This window comes from Dama dama, chromosome 12 (genome assembly GCF_033118175.1).
Source record: "Dama dama isolate Ldn47 chromosome 12, ASM3311817v1, whole genome shotgun sequence".
Lineage (NCBI taxonomy): Eukaryota > Metazoa > Chordata > Mammalia > Artiodactyla > Cervidae > Dama > Dama dama.
Window position 1 is genome coordinate 22,206,770 of NC_083692.1, and position 26,212 is coordinate 22,232,981.

At 47.0% G+C, this 26,212-nt stretch overlaps 1 protein-coding gene across 2 annotated transcripts in view; it reads right to left on the reverse strand.

Annotated features, from left to right (window-relative positions):
• SUSD6 (sushi domain containing 6) overlaps window positions 1–26,212 on the reverse strand; it is a 92,490-nt gene that overhangs the window by 28,572 nt on the left and 37,706 nt on the right. Inside the window, exon 2 of one of the 2 annotated variants that reach the window (XM_061156786.1) lies at window positions 20,591–20,795. In XM_061156786.1, the coding sequence (XP_061012769.1) occupies window positions 20,591–20,711 (121 nt within the window). In that variant the 5' untranslated portion in view covers window positions 20,712–20,795. Of the gene's footprint in view, window positions 1–36; window positions 191–20,590; window positions 20,796–26,212 lie in introns of those variants that run through there. The other variant, XM_061156787.1, reaches the window with a different exon arrangement.

A 26,212-nucleotide genomic window follows, 5' to 3' on the forward strand; every position in this document is an offset into this window, starting at 1 on the left:
CACAGTTACTACCGTTTGTTCACCGTTGCAACTCACCGTTGCGTGAGTTGGTCTTGCCTCTCCAGGGCACCGTGAGCATCTCAGAAGAACAGCGAATCCACGGTCACCAGCCTGGGCACACTGAAGGTGCTGGACAAAAACGTGATGGCGTCTGTGTCCGGAAGGGCTGATACCTCTGACAACACGGACTGTTTAATGCTTAAAAGGACCCCAGTTCTTGCATCTCAGGGAGTCTCTCCCCAGCAACACCCCACTCCTGGACCCAGTCCTGGCAAATCCTGAGACTTCTGCCTGCGGACAGCCAGCATTCCAGCTCGCATCAAAGCGTCAAACAAAAGATTTCACAACACCCCCATCCCGCTTCAGGCTCCAAAGCTCTCCAAGGGCACCCTGTTTAAACAAGAGGTGCGGTATATTTTTGGGAAATGATGAAGCAATTTCCCATAAGAGAAAAGAAAAAAATTCCCCAGTGCAAAAAGGCTTCTTTAAAAAACAAATGTAACAGCCTGCCTTGCCAAGGGCAGAGAGAAAGAATTTGACATCCAGGCTCTTCATCCTTGGCAAAGAAGCCTGCTGTGTGCAGGAGCAGGAGAGACAAACCGCAGGGGGAAGAAGGAGGCAAATCCTCACGGCCAGACATAGAGCGCAGCAGTTCTCAGAGTTGGCGGCCCTACCTAATGCCTCGTTTCATTCTGCCAAGGTGCCATGGGAGCTCCTCATTTCCTCCTTCTCTTACTGGACTCCAACAGCAGATGTGACCCTGTCAAGCTGGGTGCTAATGCAGTGTTTCACACCCACCAGGGATACTTCTACTTAAAATCAACTGCACAGGGAATTCGCTGGTGGTCCAGTGGTTAGGACTGGGTGCTTTCACTGACAGGGCTCAGGTTGGATCCCTAGTCAGGGAACTAAGATCCCACAAGCCGCACCACACAAAACAACTATGGTAACTCTTTTGGAGGAGTTGCTTAGTCACTAAATCGTGTCTGACTCCTTGCAACCCCATGGACTACAGGCTGCCGGGTTCCTCTGTCCATGGAATTTTCCCGGCAAGAATACTGGAATGGGTTGCCATTTCCTTTGGAGGATGGTAAAATCCTTTTGTAATAACTGCATTCTTCTTCTTCTTTTTTTTTAATGGGGCGGTCGGTATGTTTTGTATTTTATACATTAGGTTTGACTATAAGGATTATTTTCTCACGTATTCCAGAGTGTCTGCATTTCGGGGGATGGAGCATGAGCAAACTGGGTTAGGAGGAGAAAATCCGCATCGTTTTGCTCGATCTGCAAGGCTTACTGAACTACCCCTCACCTTTCATCTTTATAACTACTGCTAATCAAACAGTACAGCAACATCAGCAATACTCTTCAAGTAAGAAAGAAAAGCATCACCTGCCAAGGAAACCACTCAGGTCCCATGTCCATATAAAGGCCTAATGTTTTCATACCCAGTAACCGGCATCTGTGTGTTCAGACCTCACCCTGGCATAAGCCCCTTCTCCCTGAACTTAAGAATTCATGCCCACGTGGCCTGTTTGCATGAACCAGGAGGCAGAGTGCAACAGATCAATCCTAGCTTTGCCCTCATTAGCAACACAAGCAAGGAACAACTCGTCCCCTTCAGCGTCTCACTTTCCCAACCTACCTAGTGGCCATTCTCAAGAACCAAGGAAAGGGCCATAAACAGGCTGTCAAAGAAACTCAAGCCTTTCAGACAAAATAATGATGTGAGCAAGGCTCCTGCAAGCTCAGAGTCTCTGACTTGCAGCCCCTTCTCAGGTCCCCACCCCAACCTCCTACAGCAAGCACACAGGCCTGCAGGCTTTCAAGCGGGAGCCCCCTTTCTCTAGAACCATGCGGATTCCTACTACAAAGCTCTTTCAGAAAAGAAGTTAATCTACCTAATCTGCATCTCTAACAGATTTCCAGAGTTTGTAAAATTTTCTTTTTTTAAGCTGCTGAAGGGGAAGCAGGAGTCTGGGTGTGGCTAAATGGGAAACACAACACCATCCAGAATTCCTTCCCTGAGCAGGCCTTTCTGCTGGCAGCATTATCACTTACACACAACTCATGCATCACTTTTAAAATATGCTAGTCAATTTGAAATAAATGTCAGTTTTTTATTTTTTTCAAAACGAGCAATATCTGTGAGGGACCAGGTGCTTTCATTTGTCTGTTTGGCACATTCCCTCCCTTGCAAGTAAGACATGCTGGAAGACAATTTATTAGGATGCCTACATCAGCTCCTTAACCACAAAGAAGAAATCCCCTTCGCTTGCGGTTACTTAACCAAGGTGCAAAGTGACAGGAGTCAATGCAGTAAACAATTTATGGGGAAGGAACTTGCGGGAAGGGAAGGAGATAGAGCGGCTGTCCCCCAGAAAAGCCACAAGTGAAACAAAGACTAAAGAGAAATCAACTCCAAGTCTTCACTTTAATTGGAAAGGCTGAGTTAGTGGGGATGAAAGAGGAAAGGGATCATCTTCTTAGAATTTGTATTTGAGTTTTGTGGGGCCCGCCTGAGAGTCAAACAAGCTCTCCCCTAACACATGGGGAGCATACAAACACTTCTAGAACATAACTAAGGGGTAAATAATATAATTTATGATGTTGCTTTACTGAAAAAGGTTGGCAGTCAAAGCAGCATCTGAAGTGGAGGGAACAGCATCAGCGAGGCATTGGGGGCACACAAGATGGTATGTCATGGGGATAAATGCCTGGTGGTGTTTCCTGGAGGAAGCACAGGCTAGGGAAGTGGCTGGAGAGATTGCACAGGTGAGGGTACAGACCTTAAAAGCAGCCTCACAGGAAGCTTTGAGTTTGCTTCTGTTTTAAGGGGAGAAGAATCATGCTAAGTCTGAGAGTTTGAGTTATGCTGGCAGCAGGGTAGCAGTTAGATTTGAGGGGAGGGAGGTAAGGAATATACTGGAAACAGAGAAACCAGTAAGAGTCTACTGAAAGATGAGGCTTTGGACATTAGCGGTGCTTTTCTTTTTTTTTCCTTAAAGGGGGCTACCATTTATGCCCCCAACTGTAGTTAACCTGGTAGCTGCCTGCCTGCCCAATGCCTCTACCCCCTGCCCAGCCAGCCAGCCCAGATACAACCAGGAAGAAGAGATCTTCCTGGTTCCTTCTCTAAAAGGAACTCAAATGTCCAGTGGAAAATGGGGGCTTTAGAGAGGGGAGGCGCTTCCAGAATCCCTGTCACTGGTGAGTTCTGGTCCTTGGACAGCAAGTTGTGATGAACTAATGAACACAAGGATCCAAAATCAGAGTGTACCAGCATCTCAAGGAGACACGGCAATAACCAGCAGAATGCTAAGGACCCTCTCTTGAACAAAGGAGCTTGAAAAGGTGACTAAATCCCTGCCTATCCTTCCATCCACACTACCCACTACCCTGAAAAAGCTCCAAAAAATTCTGCTATAAAAAGAGGCACGGAAAACATTCTACTAAGGCTCTACAAATGTTCTGAGAAGGTATAAAATTAAGTGGCTGAAGGGCCTGGGAAATGGCAGACAGCATCCACAAAAGTACACTAGTAAACTTCTAGAAGAAAGACTTCCGTGGTGGTCCAGTGGTGAATCCACCTGCCAAAGAAGCAGACACCAGTTTAATCCCTGGTCCCCGAAGATTCCACATGGTGCGGGGCAACTAAGCCCATGTGCCACAACTACTGAGGCCATGCCCTAGAGCGCCCGCTCCACCACAATGAGGAGCCTGCGCACCGCAACGATAGAGGAGCCCCCGCTTTCCGAAACTAGGGAAGGCCTGCGCACTGCAAGGAAGACCTAGCGCAGTCATAAGGAAAGAAATTTTAAAAAAATAAACTTTTACAAGAAAATATGAGCCCATCTTTTATGAAATTTGAAGAGGATTTCTTAAGAAAATCAAAGAAAACACATTTCAGAAAGAAAAAAAGTATGAATAAAGAAGCAGCGGTTCTCAACTCTGTTCTCAAGTCCCCCTTACACTATCAAAAATTATTGAGAACCCTCAAAGTTGTCTCTGTGTTACATCTATCAACACACAGCATTGTTGAAAATAAAACCAATTTTGATTACTAACTTATAAATTCATTTAAAAATAATAAAGTCACAGTGATGGCATCAACACATATCATGTAGTCTCTGAAACTCCACTACACACCTGTGAAAGAATGAGCGCAAAAAACGCAAACAGTATCTTAGTAGTAATACGAAAGCTGTTTTAACCTTGTTGTCATTCACCTGAAAAGACCCCAATGACCCTTCAGAACCACTGCCATAGATAAAAGTTAAAATAATCTGCAAACTAGAAGACAGTCAAAGAAATACAAAAGTCAAGAGATCCCATTTTATGTCCATCAGATTAGCAAAAATTAATATCTAACAAGACCAGCTGTGGCACAGCATATGGTGCTGCGCTCAGTCACTCAGTCGTGTCCGACTCTTTGCAACCCCATGGACTGCACCCCGCCAGGCTCCTCTGTCCATGGGATTCTCCAGGCAAGAATACTGGAGTGGGTTGCCATGCCCTCCTCCAGGGGCTCTTGCCAAACCCAGGCAATGAACCCAGGTCTCCCACATTGCGAGCAGATTCTTTATCGTCTGATCCACCAGGGCAGAACTATGAATTTTCATATGCATCACTAGCAGTGAAAACTCAAACAACTACATTGGAAAGCTACTTGGTAATACACAGAAAGTTGAACACTTCTAACAATCCAGCAACTCTATTGCTAGGTGTGTATGTCAGAGAAACCTTATATACATGTCTAGGACACATGTACAAAGATGTTCCTTGCAGCATTGTTTTTAACAATGAAAAACTTGTCACCTATATATCCATTAATGACAGAATGGTTATAAATATTCTGGTATATTAACAGTATACCAGAATTCCAACTAAAAATGGAATGCTATACCGTAGGTAAAACAAATTTATCAACATGGATAAACCTCAAAAGCAATGTTGAATGAAAAAAGGAAGCTACAGAAGATTACACACACTTTAAAACACAAAACAATATTCTATATCACTTAGGAATGCATGAGTAAATATGTAAAACTTGTAATATACAAAATGCAAAAAAATAAATAAATGAAATCCGACTTCCACAGATTGAGGGCCCTTTAAAAAACTAGATGTAAATGCACATGTAAGTATGTAAAAATACAAGAGGCACGGTTAGAAGTATACATATCGATTTAGGATACTGGCTATATCTCTGCAGAAAAACATGTGAAGCAAATGAGGCAAATATGAAATCTGGGGGGCAAGTATCCAGGTATATTAGTCTCTGTATTTTTTTAGTATTTGAAAATTTTCATTGACTAAGAATGGGATAATAGATTTAAAGTGGCTATTAGTTGAAATATATCGCACATTTACTATAGGTATTTTACAACACCCCAAAACTAAGACATATCATTTTTCTTGGCCATACCCACAGGCATGTGGGATCTTAGTTTCCCAACCAAGGATGGAACCTAGCCCCACTACAATGGAAGCGCAGAGTCTTAACCACTGGACCATCAAGAAAATCCCAAGAATGTTAATTCCTAACAGGGTGTTTAGTAACTTGGTAAGTTTTCTAATCTTCACGGCCACCCTAGGTCCCATCTGTTGCCAAAATACTGACAGAAAAATCATAAGATTCACCAAGACTGCCAACTCCGATGGAAGACACAGCGTTACCTTTTCCAGGGCTCTCAATGTAAACAACCCTGAATCCTAGACCACCTTCCATCCACCCACTGACTGATCGCTGGCTGCTTCTACCCCCAACATCCACCTGAAAGCTAAGCTACCACACAGCATCTATGAAAATGCTTAAGAGTCAGAGGCACATACAGTTAACTCCGGAGCATGAACCGTTTAAAGGTCCTCAGCCTCAATGCCCCCACCACCTACCTGCCTTGAAGAGAGCACCCCAACTAACCCAGTGGCTATCAGAGTCACCTTAAACTTATATCAGTTAATACCATACCTTCCTTTCCTCCTTAGTTATCCTAAACACTCAGTCCTTAGGAGTGGGGCTTCTATGGTGTCAAAACCCAGATTCTTAACCCCTAATGCTTCCTGCAGTAGAGAGGGCATTTGCTTAGGGTACAGTGTTTCTCAAAGTGCGGCCACCCTCACCACCTGAAACAGTGTGTTGAATAGGTTCTGCCTCTGGAACAAATGAAACCTGCACCCTTGTTTTCTTCTGTTCAGGAAAGAGAACTGAAGGGAGAGGAGATTGTTTGATATTATTTTTAAAAAACTTTTAAAGAATGCAGATTGCTGGGCTGCACTCCAGACCAACTGAATGGTTCTTTGTGGGCATGGGGTGTGTGAACCTGATTTTAAAAGCACAGGAAAGCTGGGAAAGCATCACCCAGAGGATGTTAGTTTTCTCAGTCTGATGAAGGACTAAAACCTCATCACCATTTCTGTATCCCAGAGTCTTAGGCGGCCAAATGCCAAACTCCCCTTTCCAGCTCTCCCTGGTTTGGATCCTGCCTTCCCACCAGGCCCAGCGTTAAGTCTCAGCTCTCTGGAAGCCTTCCTGGATGATGTCAGGCTTAATTCTCTTCGTTCTAATAGCACTCAGTACCTGAACCGCTCAAGGGAATGAAGATGCATTCTATCTTATCTTTCCCCCCAATTAGACTGTGAGGACTTCAGCCTCTGGCAGAAGGCCCAGTGCATACATAATAGTTTAACACTTAAGTGGTTGATATGCTAAAGACAATGACATTGGAAAGTCAGTGTTAAACACACACACACACACACTCACACGTACAATGTAGTACAAAAAGTATTTCACTTGCAATGGGAGGACCTGGGTTCAAAACCAGCTTTATCCTTTACTGGCTGTTGTAAGTCATTATGAGGACACCAGTATGACATGATACACAAGAAAGCGCTTTATATTTTGTCAACAGCCAATGGCAGCAAGCAACCATTATTTCTCTGATCTTGGGAGGTGGTTCATATTATTTATCTCTCTTTAGAACCAAGAAAGGAAAAACTGAAATAGGCATCGCTATCATAAAGACACACAGAGAAAGCCTTAGAGACAATTCCCAAGGTCTGTAGTCACAAGTTCTGCTGGAACCTCACAGGCTCAAGCCTCTGTGCTTCCACCAGGTCAGGGAAGAGGGGGCAGGGAAATGCTCAGTAACTAGACCGTGCCTGGCACATCTCGTAGGTCTGCAAATGTTGAGTGATGAAAAGCTTGCACACACTACCTGGGACAAGAGAGCATTCTCACAGGGCCCCCTTCCCACCTGCAAACGGAGAGCAAAGCAGAGTTTTATAGGAGCAAGGTGAGTGAGCCAGAGGCCCCCAAGTGGGTGTGAACTGAAGAACAGCAACAGTCTTGGCTTCTGGAAGTACTGTCAAAGCTGGTCATTAAAATCATCCTCAAACTACTCTTCCAGTAAATGAAAAAGCAGAGCACAATATCCAGCTGCCTCAGATTAAAGCAGAGGAGTGGGGGGAAATCAGAAACAGAGTCAGGATTTCCAATTACTGCTAGCATGAGTGTGTTCAGAAGGGAGGAAATTAATGGAATCATCAAAAGGCTGGTGATTTCACTTAAAATGAATTAAATCAGCCTCAATCTTCCCCTGTTTCCAGGGAGACCTCAGGCTAGTCATTGCTTGAGCTGCCTGAAAGCCACCCAGGCGGCAGCAGAGCAGCTAAGTGACAGTCAGCCAAGGCTGGGAAATCTCTGGTGTGCCCCTTCAGACGGAGGCTGGGGAGACGAGCCAGATGATGGTTCTGAGGCAGGCAGGCCAGGAGTCCTCCAGCTTGCCAATACCGGGGGCAGGGAATAAAGACTGCAAACGGGGTCCAATTCAACCTGAAGAGCAGCAACCTCCCCTAGGATGGCAAAAACATTCTGTAGCTCACGGAATGAGTTACTCTTCTGCTTAAAGTGGGCAGAAGACAGAAGGGAACAGCGGAAAGACTGGGGAGCTTGGATGTGCTCCTCACAGAGATGGCTAGGGTAGGACCCCTGGGAACTCCGCAGGCACACCCCAGCCCCTCCACGCATGGTACACAAACACTGGCGGCCAGCTGTGCCAGAACACAGAGTGAGTAAAACGAGCAGAAAGGGAGGAGAGAGAAGGGGCAAAGGAGGGCACTTAACATAAGGTTTAAATCAAAGGAGAAGAGGCGCTTGGCTACATCCCTCTATTCCATGCACCAGCTAATACTTCCACAGGCCTCCCATGAGCGCTGTGCCGGGCAGTGGGGAAGGGAGGCCGACCTCTCTGAGCACCTGGAAATGAGAACTCAGACATCCTGGGAGACACTGCTGGCAAAGAGTGTGACGATCTGGGGTATAGGGACTAGCACCTGACAATGATGCTAAGTTACCCCTCTGTGGACAGTTTTATGGAACAGCGTAACTGCAGAGGCCACAGACTCTAAAAAGTAGTTACTCCAATTTCCGAACTTCTCTGGTTTCACTTTCAGACAGTCAGTCCCTTGATGGGATTCTGGTTCAGTATGAACAGAAGTTTTCACACACATTAAAGAATAAAAAAACAAAAAACAAGCAAGTAGAAGTTTCTCACCCTGCTGAAGAAGCCGTGAGAGGAGGCACTAAAGAATGCCAGGTAGGATTTCCCTGGTGGTACAGTGGGTAGGAATCTGCCTGCCAAAGCAGGGAACGCAGGCTCGATCTCTGGGCTGGGAAGACCCACAGGCAGCAGAGCAGCTAAATCCATGCGCTGCAGCTAAATCCATGAGCTCCAACTACTGAAGCCCACGTGCCTAGAGCCTGTGCTCTGCAACGAGAAGTCACCGCAACAAGAAGCCCACGCACCACAACTAGAGAGTGGCCCCAGCTCAGTGCAGATAGAGAAAGCCCACATGTAAGCAACGAAGACCCAGCGCAGCCAAAAAAAGGAAGAAGAATGCTGGGTACACAAGCTTGAAGGACCCTGGAGAGCGCTCGCCCCTGAGCAATGTGTTCATTCAGTTCAGTAGCTCAGTCATGTCCGACTCTTTGCAACCCCATGGACTGCAACACACCAGGCCTCCCTGTCCGTCACCAACTCCCGGAGTTTACCCAAACCCATGTCCATTGAGTTGGTGATGCCATCCAACCATCTCATCCTCTGTCGTCCCCTTCTCCTCCTGCCTTCAATCTTTACCAGCATCAGGGTCTTTTCCAATGAGACAGCTCTTCGCATCAGGTGGCCGAAATATTGGAGTTTCAGCTTCAACATCAGTCCTTCCAATGAACACCCAGGACTGATCTCCTTTACGATGGACTGGTTGGATCTCCTTGCAGTCCAAGGGACTCACAAGAGACTTCTCCAACACCACAGTTCAAAACCATCAATTCTTTGGTGCTCAGCTTTCTTTATTGTCCAACTCTCACATTCATACATGACTACAGGAAAAACCATAGCCTTGACTAGACGAACCTTTGTTGGCAAAGTAATGTCTCTGCTTTTTAATATGCTGCCTAGGTAGGTCATAACTTTCCATCCAAGGAGTAAGCGCCTTTTTATTTCATGGCTGCAGTCACCATCTGCAGTGATTTTAGAGCCCCCCAAAATAAAGTCAGCCACTGCTTCCCCATCTATTTGCCATGAAGAAGCAGCCTTCAGTTTCTGCTCATGAGAGGTGGTACAGGGGCCGATGTCTGGGACTCCAGCTCGGCACCCTGTTCTCCTACCATGGAACTCAAGCTGTGGAAAGACTTAAAACACAGACTTTCGGAGCTCATCACTGCCTAAGAGGGCAGAAGAGGAAGTGGAGGGAGGAGATGCCCAAAGTGAGGCCGCTGGGCTCCCCAGGCCTGGCCCCTCCCTTTCCCAGATAGCTGGCAAGGACCAGAACTGGGCTGGTGAAGGTAAGAGACCAGCCAGCACCTTCCTTAATCATTTAACTTCTTCTCAGTTTTCAAGTTAGGCTGGTCTACCTGCAGCATCCTATTTCTGACCTTCCTCTATCCCAGCAGTTCATGACCTCTCCAACCCTCTGTTCACATCTTATCAAATTTGCTCTGGAAAGGTCAAGTGGGCTTTTTCAGCCCAAGTGCAAACCGATGGTTCTCAGAGTATGGTCCCCAGACCCTCAGCAGCAGCCCGTAAGAACTTAATAGAAACAGAGACTCTCAGGCCTCACCCCAGACCTGGCAAATCAGAAACTCTGGAGATGAGGCCGAGCAATCCAGGCCCCCAAAGGATTCGAACACACACTCAAATTTGAGACCCAATGGTGCATATAATCTACAAGGGTCAGCCTGCTGCTTCTCGCACAAGTTGGTGACTCTTAGCTGAACGACCTGAACTTTGAGCTAGAAGCCCATGGAGCTGCCGCTGGAGGAAGGAGCTTTCCAACTCAGCCCCTCTTCCCTCACTTCTAGGTTCAAGACCTTGTGCAAGAAAGTACACTAACTGCCCTTGAAGCTGTGACCAGAGGCTGGAAAGCACGAGCCTGGGAAGAAACATCTGGATGGTCCTGGAGGGCCTTACCTAACAGTGAGAACAGAACAAAACCTCCCTTCGCCAGCTCTACGCTGCTGAGACCAGACGTCAGAAGGGACAACGGTGGGTCAAACAGCCCAGGCCTCTTCCTGACTAGAGAGCTGTCATGACTCTGATCTGCCGAGATGCCATCTTGCCCAGTGGAGGCTACAATATTTGTTCTGCAGGAAAACTGCCCTGGGCCAGACACTCAGGGAGGTACCTCATCCTACCTCCCTGGGGTCTTGCCATGGCAACAGGTACCAGCGGTGGGTGCCCTGACACATCCTGGGACACGTCGGGGTGGCAAGTGGGTTTCCACAGGGATGTGCTGGGGGGGGCGGGGATGCTGGCACTATGGTGCAGAATCTGGCACCTCAGGTACCACCAACCACAGCCTAAACAGAACTCTGTGTCCAGGGTTAGCCTTCTGCTTCCCTAGCTGACACCAGGCCCTCACTCCCAACCGGACTCTGGGGCTTTCCAAGAAGAACATGGGCCTTTCCAAGAGGAAGGTTTCTAGGCTTCTCAAAATCCTGACTACAGCCACCCTGTCTGACATGACCATGTCAGTGGAAATTTTAAAAATATTTTTTTGAAAGGATCCCTCCATTTCTTATCTCACACTCTTTATTCCCAGGAGTGAGGCAGTCTCACACTTGGAGATCCAAGCTTTAGACGCCACAGATTTGGGCCTTAGACTCAAGATTTGGGGCTCTGTTAGAAACTTTAGTTTGATTTATACAAAGTGGGCTATTTAAAAGTCAGCCTTCTGCCCAGGGACAGATGAAGGATTAACCAGTTAGTGTTAACCAAGTGCTTCGAGCAATTCAGAGAAGAGATGCTCTCTAAAGTTTAAAAAAAAAAAAAAAAAAGCATTACAACAATCCTTTCCACTGGAATAATTTTTATGGTTTACCCAGTTACATGTACTAACTCACCTAATCCTATCATTCACAAACTTAATTATTCCTGCAGGGCCAGGGTTTGCTGCTAGCAGTAACAGAATTTCTGAACAAGAGGGGCCGCAAAGCCTCTCAAGAGCCTGACAAAGAGGTGCTGAAAGCAACAGTGTAGAAAACGGGGTTCCTCTGCTAAAGGTCTCTTGTAAGAAATTTGAGACACTGGGACGTTCCTGGTAATCCAGGGATTAAGACTCTGCTCCTCCAGTGCAGAGGGCAGGGGTTCAATCCCTGGTCAAGGAACTAAAGATCCTGAATGCCGTGTGGCCAAACCGGAAACACATCTCTGCTAGAAGGCACAATGGTTCTCTGTACCTGCACACATCAAGTCACGGGAGAGTCCTCACCCCAACAGCTCCAGGCACTGGCCCAACCCCAGCTGACCGGTTCTGGATACACTTGCATGCCCATGGCCAGCTGCTCCTCCCCTCTTCTCCCTTCCCTTCTTGAGCATGAGGAAGCTTCCCCATGGAATTCCTGATGTGGGACCCCGTGCAGTGTGTCAGACTGGCTGAAATAAGTCATTCTTGTCAGGCACGCCTCCCACGGGCTGGCTGGGTGGATGCAGAGGATGAGGGGCCGGCCTGGAGAGGCAGCCTCACTCAGCCAGTCCCTTCCAGACCCCACAGGCAAAGAAGAGTTCATTCTCCTCCCTATCTTCTCCACGGACTTGTACCAAAAGCAACACCCTCTTCCAGTCCTCCTTATTTCCTTGTTTAGACTCATTCAACCCTTAATCCATTAACTAACTGGTGTTTGTTTTTTTCCCTAACCTTTTGACCTTTAACACCAAGCTTATTCCTCCTCCCTCTCCCTCCTCTACTGCTCTGACAACTCAGCTAGGAAGAGCACCTACCTGCCTCCACCAGCGGCATCTTACCCCTCTGGGTGCTTCCCCCAAACTGTGCTGTTGGTGATGTTCAGCCCAATCTCTGAAATCTTAGGCTAAGGCTACGCTTCTTTCCTTTTTTGAAACTCTGGCTTCCAAACATACTCCACCAAAATAGAAGAGACCACTCACTCAACCAGCAGGGTAAGCAGCCAACTAGTTTAGAGGACAAAGTATACTGGACTTCCAAAGTTTCAACAGAAGTGATGCTGCAAGTTCCAAAGGAAGGAAGAGCCCAGGTGAACCCAGCAGACACGAAACTCACTCTCTCTCTACCTTTCCTCCCTCCAGACTGGCCTCAACAGGCTGGCTGAGGTATCATATAACAACAGTGATGACGGTCACACCACAACCCCACATGGTATGTACGTCATCTCACATGTAGGAAGACTGAGGGATGCTGAGAAACTTCTTGAAAATCATACAACACGTGAGTGGCAGAACTAGGATTCCAAGCAGCCCACCTGGCCCAAGAGACTGCATTCTTAACCTGACTCTGCCATTCTGTCTCCTCTGCTTGTCTCAGGTCTTGGGGTAGACTCCTCTCCCTCAGAGAGGCCTTTCACAACCATCTGCACCTGAGTCCAGAGCGCTGCCTGTGAGTATTCCAGGGCAGCAATAGCGACCACGGGGAGTATCTCACAGAACAGGAGCCAGCACTGTCGCAACCCCTGGCAGGAGCTCAACAAGAAACAGTGGACATATCAGAGACTAAACCGCCCCGTCTGCATTCCTCCTGGTATACAGTGCTGTTCCTGGCTGCAGCCACCCACCTCTCATGGGCTGACCGTGTGGACCGACTACATGTGACAGGTTCCAACAAGAGCCAGTCCAGTACCCAGTTCCTGAAAGTCCTCCATGGCATTACCTATCTTCAGCTGCCCCACGCCACCCCTGGCCAGCCTTATATCATCAACACACACTTGCTAAACGAGTTGATGTCGCTTATGAAAACATGAAATCCAATCTGTTCCACGGCAAACCTGGGTCTGAAACAAGTCCACAGGGTTTGTGTATCATGATCTTAGTACAAAGGGTTCAGGTTCCCCAAAGCAGGAATTCCCAGAAGCCTTAATGAGCTGTCCAGTCCCTTCAATAATCAAAGACAGTCAAGACTCTCGGAATCAGAATCCTGTTCATAGGAAAAACTCTCTGACATCCTCCCAAGAGAAAGGGCTGAGACCAAGAGCTCCTGCTTACTCCACTCAGCAAATAACACACGTAGCCTAACTCTCCTTCCCTCAGACCTTATTCATTCTAGTGGTAAGGGGATGGGTGCTGTCTCAGAGGAGGTGACTTTGAACTGAATCTTAAAGGATGAAGTGAAGGGAGAAGGGGAGGGAGGGGAGACAGCAGACTTCTAGCTACAGGAAATCTAGTCACTGAAAGAACAGTGTAAAGACAGGCTTGAAGGTTCTAGTGCTCAAGGAAAGGGGAATAAGGAGTGCCCTCAACCTTGACTTTAGGGACAGAGGTAGAGGGACCTGTGGGCAGGGAAGGGAAGCCAAACCCGTCAAGCAGCCGTCTCCCTCTCCAGCGTCAGAATAAGTTTAGAGCCAGCACAGTTCGCACATGCGTTATTCCACACGACTTCACTCCCTACATGTAATGAAAGCCTACCTCTCCTCCCTCCTCATCACCCAAGGGAACCCTCACTGGGTTCAAAGACTCTCGCTTAAGCTGAAATTTAACACACTGGGTGATGAACCTGTCTGGGCGACCTACCCAGCCCCACTCCCCCTCAGAAGAGCGCCCTGACCACATTCACCCTCTAAAGCATGAAGACACTTCCACATCCTTCTCCAGTCCCAAGAAGGATGGGCACAGGGTCTTATGGGGAACCACTGATTAGGCTGCTGCTGCTCACAGGGCCAGGGACTCGTCCTGCCTGTCCTCATACACAGGATGGACCATGACCCTGCACAGTCCTACCGGGGGTGACCCCTCCCACCACCACCTCCCCGGGACGACCCCTGGCCTGGTTATAACAAAGTACAAAGGACACTGTCTCTGCCTTCAAGGAGCTTATGTGCAAACTTTTATAAAGCCAAGAAGAAAGAACATGAACTAAGATCAAGTTCCACTGCATGATGGGCACAAATCAGAGGGTCACACAGTCCACTGATGTCAGCTTCACAGGCCATTAGTCAGCGATTTGGAGCAAGCGTGCATCGTCATCAGGAGCCTGAGTGTGGCTGCGCTGAGTCCTCTGCAATCTAGCCTCCAAAGTAATGAGACCAACTGGGAAGCAGAAACATCCAAGGCTCCGCTCCTGCTGGCCCCGCACCTTGAAGTGCCGAGATCGGTGCTCGGCAGATATTGACAGGCGGCTCCCCACGCCCCGTTTGTCCCTGTCTGGTGCGTGACAATCCCAACAACATTCTCTTGAGCCGCCCACTGCCAGAGTCAACAAGGCTGAGCTGTCGGAACTCAAGCCAGTGATAATAAATACGCAGGTCCCGCCTTCTCCCAGGGAGACCTGTATCCACTGCATGTGAAGAACTGATAGTCAGGACATTTGTATTATATAGTGTCACTCGCTCGCTACTCAGAGTAACAAAGGCCAGAGCAGAATTATTTTATAATCCTGCAGGAGTTCTTGGCGATAACTTCCTGAAACACATCTCCCCTCCTTGGTTTAGACAGCTAAAATACTTTTTGTGAATTTGAAAAGAAAAAACGCTGTGCAAAGAATAAACCTTGAAGAGAATCTGTTTATCTTCTCTGCACTACTTCCCAGAATTCTGAATGATTAAACAGTTGTACTTTTAAAAGATTTGGCTACTGGCAAAGCTAACAAGTTATGGCAGTTAACACAGGGGGAAAACCTTGTCTCTAGGGAAACAAGTGAACCTGGGTAGGAAAAAGGCTCTTACAAAAAGAAATGCTGTCAAACACGGCTAAGGAGAGGAGGAGGAGGCAAAAGCACTACCAAAATGGAGAGATGAGGAAAGAGTTCTTATTTTTTAATTCTATCTTGTGTTCTCCTAGATGTGTTTAGAAATTCTGTAGAATGTAACCCTTCATTCTCATCACTGGGCAGATGAAATACCTCTTTAAAGAGCAGACCCTTGGGGGACCTTCCTGGTGGTCCAGTGGCTGAGAATCCACCTTGCAATGCAAGGGACGCGGGTTCGATCCCTGTTCCGAAACTAAGATTCCCACATGCTGTGGGGCAACTACAGCCCGTGAGCCACAATGACTGAACCCACGCACCACACCTAAACAGCCCACGCACTCTACAGAGCCTGTGCTCTGCAACGAGAAGCCGGTTCGCCACAACTAGAGAAAGCCCACGTACCACAATGATGACCCAGCACAATCCAAAAAAAAAAAAGAACAGACCTCTGCATTATCAATTTTGTTAAGGTTTCAAAAAACCTCTGGACATTCCTAACAACCAGCAGCTTTGAGGGAATCACAGCTCTGAGATGCCAACAAGAAGCCTCACTGAAGGGAAGGACTGACTGTGAGATGACCTGGCTGACCCTCAGCCCCAGCACTGCAAAGGGCCACTGCTGCTCTTTTCTGCATGTGTGAGATGCCAACATGTGGCATTTGAGAATCAGGGGCATGCGGACTGGGAAGAACTCATCTGTATGTGTCTAAATATACTCAAGATGCACTGAATTGAATCCGAAAGAATCCAAGATACACGGAAGAAACAAGGAGCACCTTCCAACGGAGCTAATCAGCTGTGGTGTCAGAAGTATAGACTGCTATCAACTGGGGCTAGAGTCTGGTCCTCACACCTGGCAATTACTTCTCTGTATGCCAATGTCCTTAAGTGCTTCGTATGTACTATCTTACTTAATCCTCACAACAGTCGTATGAAGTAAGATCATCTACTGTCTTCCCTATTCTAGCGAAACACCGACAATGAGGTCAGCAAGATTATCCAAGGTAATACAGGCAGTGAGGCACTGAGGCAGTATTCATCCTTTTCATGGAGAGTTCAAACTGAAGGTTGGCTTAAGGTGAGGTGGGTAAACAGGTCAGGGAGATCCAGCAGCAGGCATCCCTCTCAGTCACACCGCACCATGGAAGAACTGTCTCGAAACACTGCCGTTCCTCTAGGCCCCAAAGCTGCACACAGGCAGCCACGGTCACTCCTGATCTGGCCACAGTCCAGGCAGCTGGCTACACCAGTATCAGCCACCTGGGATGGGAGGACTGCTTACGCCGTTGTAGGCTCATGCTGCTGGGGTGACGAGGGAGAAAGGAATCTCCCAGTCGGTGAGAGGTGGTGAAAGAATTCATCTACAAACCTACCTAGAACAATTAAAGACTCTGAGCAGTCACCTAGATTTTTTTTTTTTTTTTTAAAAGCACCCTGTGACCCTCTTTTACAGAAAGAGGTGGGTAAGGATAACCTGTAGGCTTGTAATTAAGGACCAGGGTAGTGGGGCACCTTTGTTTGGTAGGTGGAATTTGTGTTTAATGAGGCTTTAACCCAGAGGAGAACCACTGAGGTGCTCAGCCTGGTAGACTTCTGGCTTCTTTTGCTCAAAAGTTACAGTGCAAAGCTCATACCATGTGCTGGCGGTGTTCTAATCATGGCACAACATCCAGCAAGCAGAGGGCAATTTCTCAATGTCTTTTCATGACGCCAGGGTTCAGCCGGCTCTATAATGACCCATCCAGCCTCCTACCACAATCCCCAAGTCTTTTTATAGTCACAGGTAATTACACCATGGAGAGATTACATCACGTCCTCAGCATGGTCGGCAGCTGACAGGAAGATGCTCTGCGGATGTTTTGGGAACTTCATTTAGCAAACAATTTGCTGTGGTCCCTACTGTTCCTTTCCAAAAATAGAACTGCCCTGGTGAACCGTGTGCCTGAACTGGGACCCAAACAACCAAGGGTCATTGCAGAGAAGAACAGAAACAACCACAGAGGTAGACCGGGTAACCCAGAGATGACTCCTGCTTCTTTCATCCAGGAAAGAGAACAGACGGTGTCTCTCTTCCTCTGTCAAAATTATCCTCTGAAGGATGCTGATCTGAGTGTTCCAACAGAGAGCAGTACAGGAAACAGGTCTCAGAGAAGCCAGCCACTCAGCAAAGGTAGTGTGGTTCTCAGCAAGAGCATGGGCAAGAGTCAGATAGACTGGGTACAAATCCCAGCCAGCTTCCCCACCTACAACTGTCTGCCTCTGTGCAAGCTACCTGAACTCCCTCGGCCTCGGTTTCTCATCTGTAAAATCGTTACAGGGCCACGTAGATCACGGGCATTCTGAGAACTTTTATGTGGTAACACAGAGCCTGACACACAAATGATGCTCCATACACATCACTTCCCCACCTGTCCTCTCTTCCCAGCTCAGTGTATGTTACCTCAGACTCCAAGTCCCTTCAGATACGGTGAGGTGAGCCAGGGCCACCTGCTAACATCTCTCTGCCAGAGTGATGTTAAGGGCCAAAGCCACACCATCCCCCCGAGAGCCGAGCTCTCAGCATTTTCCATCTTCAGCGAACACTAAGCACTCAGCTTTCTCACTCTACCTTCCTTGCTTTAGGTGCTTTTTTGAACACAGCCACTAAGTGTCATGGTAACATCTTAAAGGGGAAAAAAAACAAAAACAAATAAAATACTGAGTTTTTTCAATAAAATTGCTCAGAACAGGGAGAAAATGGAAATTAAAGGCTTTTAATATGAGTCAGCAAGGCAGCTGGCTTGGGCCATCCAAGTATGCAAACATGGAAGGCGAAAGGGATTCCAGACGTAATCAATCCTTCCTTAACTGGTCAGGTTTGACACTTCCTACCAACCCCTTATCCTCAACCCAAGAAATGCTACATCTCCAGTTTTGTTTTGCTTTTTAAATATTTATTTACTTTATTTGGCTGCTCCAGGTCTTAGTTGTGGCATGAGGAATCTTTAGTTGTGACATGTGGGATCTAGTTCCCTGACTAGGGGTCGAACCCAAGCCCCCTGCACTGGAAGCATGACCATTAGACCCCCTGGGAAGTCTCTCCAGGTTTGTTTTTTAAAGACAGAAGAGGACGTCATCCACATGAAGTCTCCCGCCCAGAGTGACTCAACAGGAGGTCACATAAAATCTGCTGTTGTTATTATTTAAAATTACACAGAGCACTTTACACGTCAAGTGCCTTCCAATCATTTTTATTAGTCTACACAACACCCACCTAACATCCTCAAGTGTTGTATTTCTGTTTTATAGGTGACACCAAGAGGTCAAGTGATTTACCTGAGGTCATACATACAGCAAGTTTCTTAAAGTCACAAGCAAAGAGACCTGGGAGAGACTGCTACACAGCAGGGATCCTAATTCCTCTCCAGCCCAAGAAAGGCAAGTTGGGTAACATGAGCACAGGCCTTATTTTTAGACTTGGTCTTCCCCTGCAGACTGTGCCCAGGTGTGAAGAGTAAGATATGCTTCCTTTAGCCACTCCGAAAAAGGGAACTTTCAGTAACTCTCTCCGTCTCTGCTAAACATATGACCAAGGGGCAAACTGAACCCAATCCTCTGTAACCCTGTCTCCATTATAACTCCAAATCAAGGGCTGCAGATAAGAGAAACCAGGACAGAAAACTGAACTAGGGACATGACATATATCACTTTACCCAGAACTTTACCCCAGAACTCTCAAGTGCCTCTTCATGATGCTTTTCTTTTAAACCTGAGCAATTACGACCAATACTAGGCATGCATGTGGTATTTACAACCACAGACTACACAGACAAATCACCTTCAGAGGATGCCTGCTGACCTCTGTCCAGTGAGATTCTTGCAGTCATGTTTGTGCCAGGACACATGAACATATCTATTAAAGCTCCCTGGGTACCAAGCATCTCATTTATAATGCCTCTGGAATGGCTGTTTAAGAGCAGCTATAGGAAAAGGTAAGAAATGCAGGAAGAGGAGACCTCTTCTGACCTGATTGCCTTTCCTCAACTTCAGATTATCTGAGAGTCTTGGTTTCTTGGCAAGCTTGCCTAGCATGCCACTCATGGCAAGCTCAGCCATACAGGTGTGCTCTAGGTTTCAGGCCAAGCTGTGGGCACCTCTTTCCACCAGAAGTCACTCCAGAGAGGAAAAAATATCACAACTTGGTGCACTAGAATGAAGCAATGGTGAAACCCCTTCCCCTGTATGCACCCTGCTCAGCGCCAGTACATAGGTTTTATGGGGAATAAAAAGACTGGGCGGAGGGGGTGGGATGGCAGGGGAGGAAGGATTCTTTGAAAATGGGGGAAGGAAAGAAAACAACAGAGCCAATTTTCCCATCCCGGTCTGAGCCCACACTACAGACTTATGTTTTTCCATACTGGAGAAGAATAATCCCTTTATCCAGCCAGTCTGGGAACATCAGTCCCTGATAATTGATTTCAGACCCTGAATGGAAAGCTGGGAAGGTGTGGGTAGCTGGAAAATGGGGTGTGGAATGGGAGGGTGGGGGGAAGTCCATAAAAGAAAGTAGGGGGTACCAGCGATGGCCCTCTTTAGCTTAAAGAGGCCGAAGGCAGAAGCTCTGCCCTCGCACGGCCATGTAACATGCTGGGACACCTCCCCAGAGGAGCTGGGGAAGAGGACAGCGTGCTGGTGCACCAGACACTGTGCAAGGCTCTGGTCCCAGGGCTGCCATGAGCACGACCCTGGGCCAGTGTACAGCCTCTGAGGTCCGTCCTAGCTCTGCCCAGTCCCTTCTTTCTTCTTACTCTGACAGCCACTCCATTCATACACATTCTTAGTGAGCATCACTTGTTCTGGGCTGGGGGTAAGGTGGCAAACCTCCTTCATAAAGGACCAAATATCTTAAAGTGTAAATATTTTAGGCTTTGGGGACTACATGGTCTATGTTACAATTACCCAACTCTGTCATTATAGCACAGGTGAGAGACCTGAGGCTTACAGAAGCAGAGACTCGCTCTGGGTCACAGAACTAGTGAGCAGCAGGACTGGGCCCTGAACACAGGCAGAGGATTCCAAAGCGCGCATCCTTACCTGAACATCACACTCTGAATCCTACACCTCAGTCCCACACGTGACTATGGCTAGGGGAGGGGGATGGTCAAGTCACCCCTGGCAGGCTCCTACACCCCCCACTTCCGGCTGGCTTCCTAGGTCCCCTGGAGCCCCCCTGCCCCCCAGGACTAGCTCCCGGCTGTATCGCAGCACCAGCACCAAAGCCGCCACCCTTTCCTCTCCCATTAACTGCTCCAGAAGCAAAGGATCCCCTCTCCCAGCCTTTGGGAAAACAATGGTATTGAGTCTTTTCCTTCGCACACACAGGCAGCAGGATGGCGCTTACCTGAGGCAAGTCCGTCTCCAAGGAGGGTGCTAAGAATCACCAGGGGAAGGAATACTCCATGTCCCGTGGAGGCCACGGCAAACGCTGAGGTGCTCTTTGGTGCTATCCTGCCATGGCACATCTTTTATCCGTCCAAGTTATTTTTAAAAGGAAAAATGTAAAAGCAAGAAGGAAGAACTCTGAAGTCAGCTTCGGGTAGATTCACCTATTAAAAAAAAAAAAAAAAACAAGGACATAAGTGAAAGCTTTAGCCATATGTTAGTTACAATAGGCCTTCCTTTATGATAAGGAAGCCATGGTCACATACAAAAAGTTGAAAGAATTCTAGCAACTGAATCCCTACCGCCAGGAGAAGAGACAAGCATGTAAGTGGCTTTTCAACTCTTCCCTGAGGAAATGCCAAGGCCCACAGTAAGCTGCCACAGGCGTGGTCACCACCTGGGAGCCAGATCCTTGTGACAGGACAAGGAGACCAGTGCTGGCTCACCTGGGGATCTGTCAAGCTAGGCAAAGCTTTCAAAAACTGCTCTGCTGCCTGCCTGCCCTGGGGGCTCTGGCAGAGAGGAGGAAAGAGATGGTTGTTCACGTGGAGAGTGTTGCACCAGTTTGCCTCTGCCTTTGCCACTGAACTCAGAGCAGATTCAACTATCCAGAAAACAAACAAACAAACAGAGAACAGTGTCTAAGAGGGAGAAATGCACCGCCTAGAGAAGGAATGCCACAGCCAGCGCCAAGAGCCCCTGGCTCGGCCTGCTCAACCACCAGAGGCTGGAGAAGCCCCTGGGGACCTGGCTCCCGCCAGGGAATCTCAAAAATGGACTAATTAATCAAGGCTCACCCAACACACCTGCGACCCCAGAGGCCACATCTGTTGGCTTTACGTGACAACGACTGAAGGGAGAACAAGTCCTAACTGTTGACTAGCCCGACCATCCACTCTGGCTCAAAGACTTAAGAAGAATAGGAACCAGTATCTTTGAAAGAGAAAAAAAAAATCAGGGATCAAGACTTCTAAGGGTTTTTTCCCACTTGCTTTCAGGAAAGCAGAAGGGTTGATCATACATTTTGATATAGATCTATTATATTTTACTTAACTCATTTGATATCATTTATCCTAGTTTATAAAAGATATTCCAAATATAAGGTTACACTTCCTTCTTAAATGCCATACACCCCTCTTTCTCCAGTAAGGCTTTATGTAAACAGATAAGCGAGCCTGCCATCTACAATCCTAATAAAGGATGTCCCTGAGGGATATCACCCAGACCTGACTTTAATCCATGTATGAAGCCTTTGGCTCAGGCCTACACAGCCCTTCTAAACAGAGGTACTGCAGACAGCAATATGAACTGTCTTAGTCTAAAGGAAAAGCAGCTATGAGGGTCTTCAATGAGCATGACCAAGGGGCTCAAGAAGAGAGGTAGCCACTGGGTCTTCATTCACCACCCTCAAATGGTTGGGACTGTAGAGTCCTCTGTCCCCAGCTTTTACCCAGACTCCAACTTGGGCCTTCACAGCTGTAGAACAGGGATGGTTCATGGAGAAGTCTAGGGATGGAGTCAGCTAGTGACCCAAAAGGGTACACAAAACCACCTGTGTGTAAATGTGTAAAAACAGGTATGTAGCTAAGAATGGTAGAGTCAGAATGCCAGAATTCAAATCTCTTTCCTCTGCTATGACTTGTGGCCAATTTACTCTCTGAGCCTCAGTTTTCTCATCTGTAAAATGGAGACAGTAACCATACCAACATCTTCATAAGGTTGACGTAAGGATTAGGATCAGACAAAGTGCTCAAAACAGTGTCTGGCACTTTGCAAGTCCTCAGTAAACAATGGCACCTGTTGCTGTCATAATTATTAATAAGATCTGAGCATCAGAGGAGACCATAGAGGTCATCAGGCTTCATCTCCTCTTCTGAAAGAAGTCAAAACTAAGGTTCAGAGAGTTAAAGGTTATGCCCAGGCCACCAGCCAGTTAGCAATGGATCCCTGGTGCTGCCACTGTACATGCAGCCACAGCGGGTAACCTGGGCAGGCACTCACCACCCCGCGAGGCAAGAACCAGTGGATCATGGAGAATGACACCTACTCGTGCCCATGACAGCACGTGCACAAGTGCTTCTGCAGAGAATGGACGAGGCCAGATCAGGGTGGTGCTCACTGTTCCGTGCAGGAGTGGAGGGAATCAGGAAAGACAACCCAGAAGACGGGATGCTAGACAGACTACTAAATGATGTGTCCAGTGGAGAAGGAACACATCAAGTACAAGCGGCTGGGAGCAATGGAACCCTACACTCCCGGAAGATGCTGGAGGCAGGGACCAAGCTAAATTTAAAATCGATCCTGAAGACCAGAACTTCCCTGGTGGTCCAGTGGCTATGACTCTATGCTCCCATGCAGGGGTCTGGGTCCACCCCTGGTCAGGGAACTAGATCCCCCACACCACAACTAAGACCCGGTGCAGTCAAATAAATAAAAATAGATTAAAAAATAAAAATTAAAAAAAATTTAAAAATAAAAATGTTTATTCAAAAAATTGAATAAACACTCAATTTATCATTGAAGACCATGTGGAGCTTATAAGGATTGTACACAGGGAAGTTCTAAAAGCAAATTCCTTCAGGAAGATCACTGTGGCACGGATTTTAGAGGACTGGTTACCAAGGGGAGGGTAATTTGGTACGAGGCAGGGTTACCAAGTGGTAAAGAATCTTACATTTGGCACTGTATAATTAATGTAGGGGATTCCCCGTTGGCTCAGTGGTAAAGAACCTGCCTGCCAAGAGGGAGACCTGGGTTCGACCCCTGGGTGGAGAAGATCCCCTAGAGGAGTAAACGGCAATCTACTCCAGGACTCTTGCCTAGGAAGACAGAGGAGCCTGGTGGGCTACAGGCCACAAGGTTGCAAACAGCCAGACATGACTTAGCAACTAAACAATTAAAGTAGAGCTCTCTGGAGAACCACATAACAATATCTAGCCCCCAAATGCACATATTCTCTGACTTATCCATTCTACTTCTATAATCTGTCCTCAGAAACCACTTGTGTGCAATGATACATATGCAGGATATTCAGTGCATTATTTATACTGGCACAAGACTGAAGGGGACTAGTTAATTAAGTTACATAACAGAATACATGCAGTGGTTTAAAAAGAACCGGGCAGTTCAGTCTGTACTAATATGGAATGACTTCCAAAGTTAGTACGTGAAGAAAACCATGTGCGTTTGTGCACGTGTTTTTAAAGGAAACACACGTGTGCACATGCACACACACACTCACATGCGTGCATACACACATACATACACATACTCTTGTATGCACTGAAAGTCTCTCTCTGGAATTGATGCACAAGAAACTGGTAGCTACCAAGTGCTATCAGGGGGGAACTAGGGGTGAAGAGGGGAGAAGACTCAGTGTTCACTGAATGTATTCCCTTTTCATCTCCTTGAGTGTTGTACCTTGTACATTACCTAATCAAATAGATAAAATACAAAATAAAATTAATGCAGCAAGGCCTTCCCATAGGCCACCTGTCTCCTTCCTGAACAAAGTAATGGACACTCCAGTAAATCTGATTCTCTCTGCCAGGAATAGTTAGTTGTAGGGCTCAGCACAAGGGTCATCTCCTGGAGGAATTCTTTTCTGACACATCACACCCACCTCCAGTAGAAATAACCCTCTTCTTACTCCCAAAGTGCCCTAAGCACCCTACTCTGACTGTACCTCTATCAGGTGATTACATCTGTTTATCTGTCTTACCTCACCAGGCTCAAAGTTCCTGAAGGCAGGGACTGTGAATTACTCAACATGGAATTTTCAAAAGCCATCACAGGGCCTGGCACCAGACAGGCAGGCAGTAAATGCCTGCCAAACTCATGAATACTATGGGGAGAAGCAAGTATGGAACTGGGGAAAATATGCATACATATAAGCTCATGTTTTGTTTTGAAGAAACAGCTGGTTCCTCCCTTACTGTTAAGCAGCTATCTGGGCCAAGGGACTAATTCCACCATGAGTCAAAGACCTGATCAAGTGCAGAACAAATGGGGTGATGGAAATTCAGGCTCTGCAAAGAGAAAAGATGAACAGAGGAGAGTCAAGGAATGTTCACACACAAGGCTGAGCCAAAGGTAGTGCTTTAGAAATAACTCGGAGAAAAGTGAGTCCCCACAGCCCCAGAGTATCCCAAAATGGGAAAACTCAGCTATTATAGAGAAAGGCTCACACTACATCTAATCATTTTAAGAAAGGATCTGCTTTGAATGCAAAATTTTAAAAAACTGTCCTTGAAGTGTGGCTTTAGACAAGGTGAAAAGAAAAACACTGAAAAGAAATTAAGATTGAGTATTCATTACAATCCCCAGAAAAAACCTATAAGCAAAAACTTGTGGGGAAAAAAAAGAATTCATTTCACTTCAGTATTTCTTTTACTGGCGGGGGTGTTTTAGTGACCACTTCCCCTGATTTAAAAAATTATGATTTAGAGAAACAAAGTAGAATGGTGGTTGTCATGGGCTGGGGGGAGGAAGGAATGGGGAGTTACTGTTTAAGGTTTTGTCAGATGAAGAGAGTTATAGAGACAGACAGTGGTGATGGTTGTTCGACATTATGAATGCACTTAATACCACTCTTCAAAATGGTTAAGATAGTCAATTTTATTTTATGTGTGTTTTACCACAGTAAAAAAAAAAAAAAAAAAAACTGGGAAAAATTATGATCAAGAGGAACTGGGAACTAATCATGCCTACTTCCAAAACCTGCACTCACACCCATCCTTAAAAGGCATGTAGCATCTAAACCGGACGTAAGGAGAGAGGAGAGGACCTGGGGGACCAGCTGCCACCAACCAGCTTGCTGGTCAGGAACGCTCTCTGGCTTCTGTTTTCACACCTAAAAAACGGCTCTAAAGTCTCTCTCAGACACAGAATCCTCCAGAGCGCATCCACGCTTCTCTTTGTACAACTCATTTCTTCCTCCAGCATTCCCTTCCAAAACATGAAGTGAGTCATGGAAAAACCTACATTCACCCTTCTGATTTTCCTTCTTGGGATTCTTGCTGCCACCCCTATAGCCTGTGGTAAAAGGAGACCACCATGATTTAGACTGCCATCTGGCCCCTCCCAAAGCATCAAAAGCTTGAGTGACTGTGCCCTGCTGAATGTGATGGTCATGAGCACTCATTTCCTGTCCAGAGCCAAGAGGAAGGACACTGCCCTCAGCTCTGCCTCCGCTTCCTCATCTGTGAAAAGCACGCTTGAGTGATCTCATTAGTTTCTAGTTAAGGCTCAAAAGGGACAAAATGGAAGGGACTGCTTGCTCTGTGAACTGGTAAGACTCAGGCCTTCTATTCACAGTCTCAGCCTCTAAGCCAAGACAGCAGAAGGTGACCTGAGAAAACTGCTCATAAGAACAATGACAATAAGTGTGGCACGCCTCTGGGGCTGAGGACAGCCTGTAACACGAGCTCTGAGTTCACAAAGTTTGCTTACTTGTTGTTGCCATAGATGCTTCCAGATGAACCAAAGAGCCTGCTAAGATTAAAGGTATCCTAACAGTCACCTTGAAAAATGGCTCACAGCCTAGACAGGCAGCAGCAGAGGTCAGGGGGACCTTGGAACA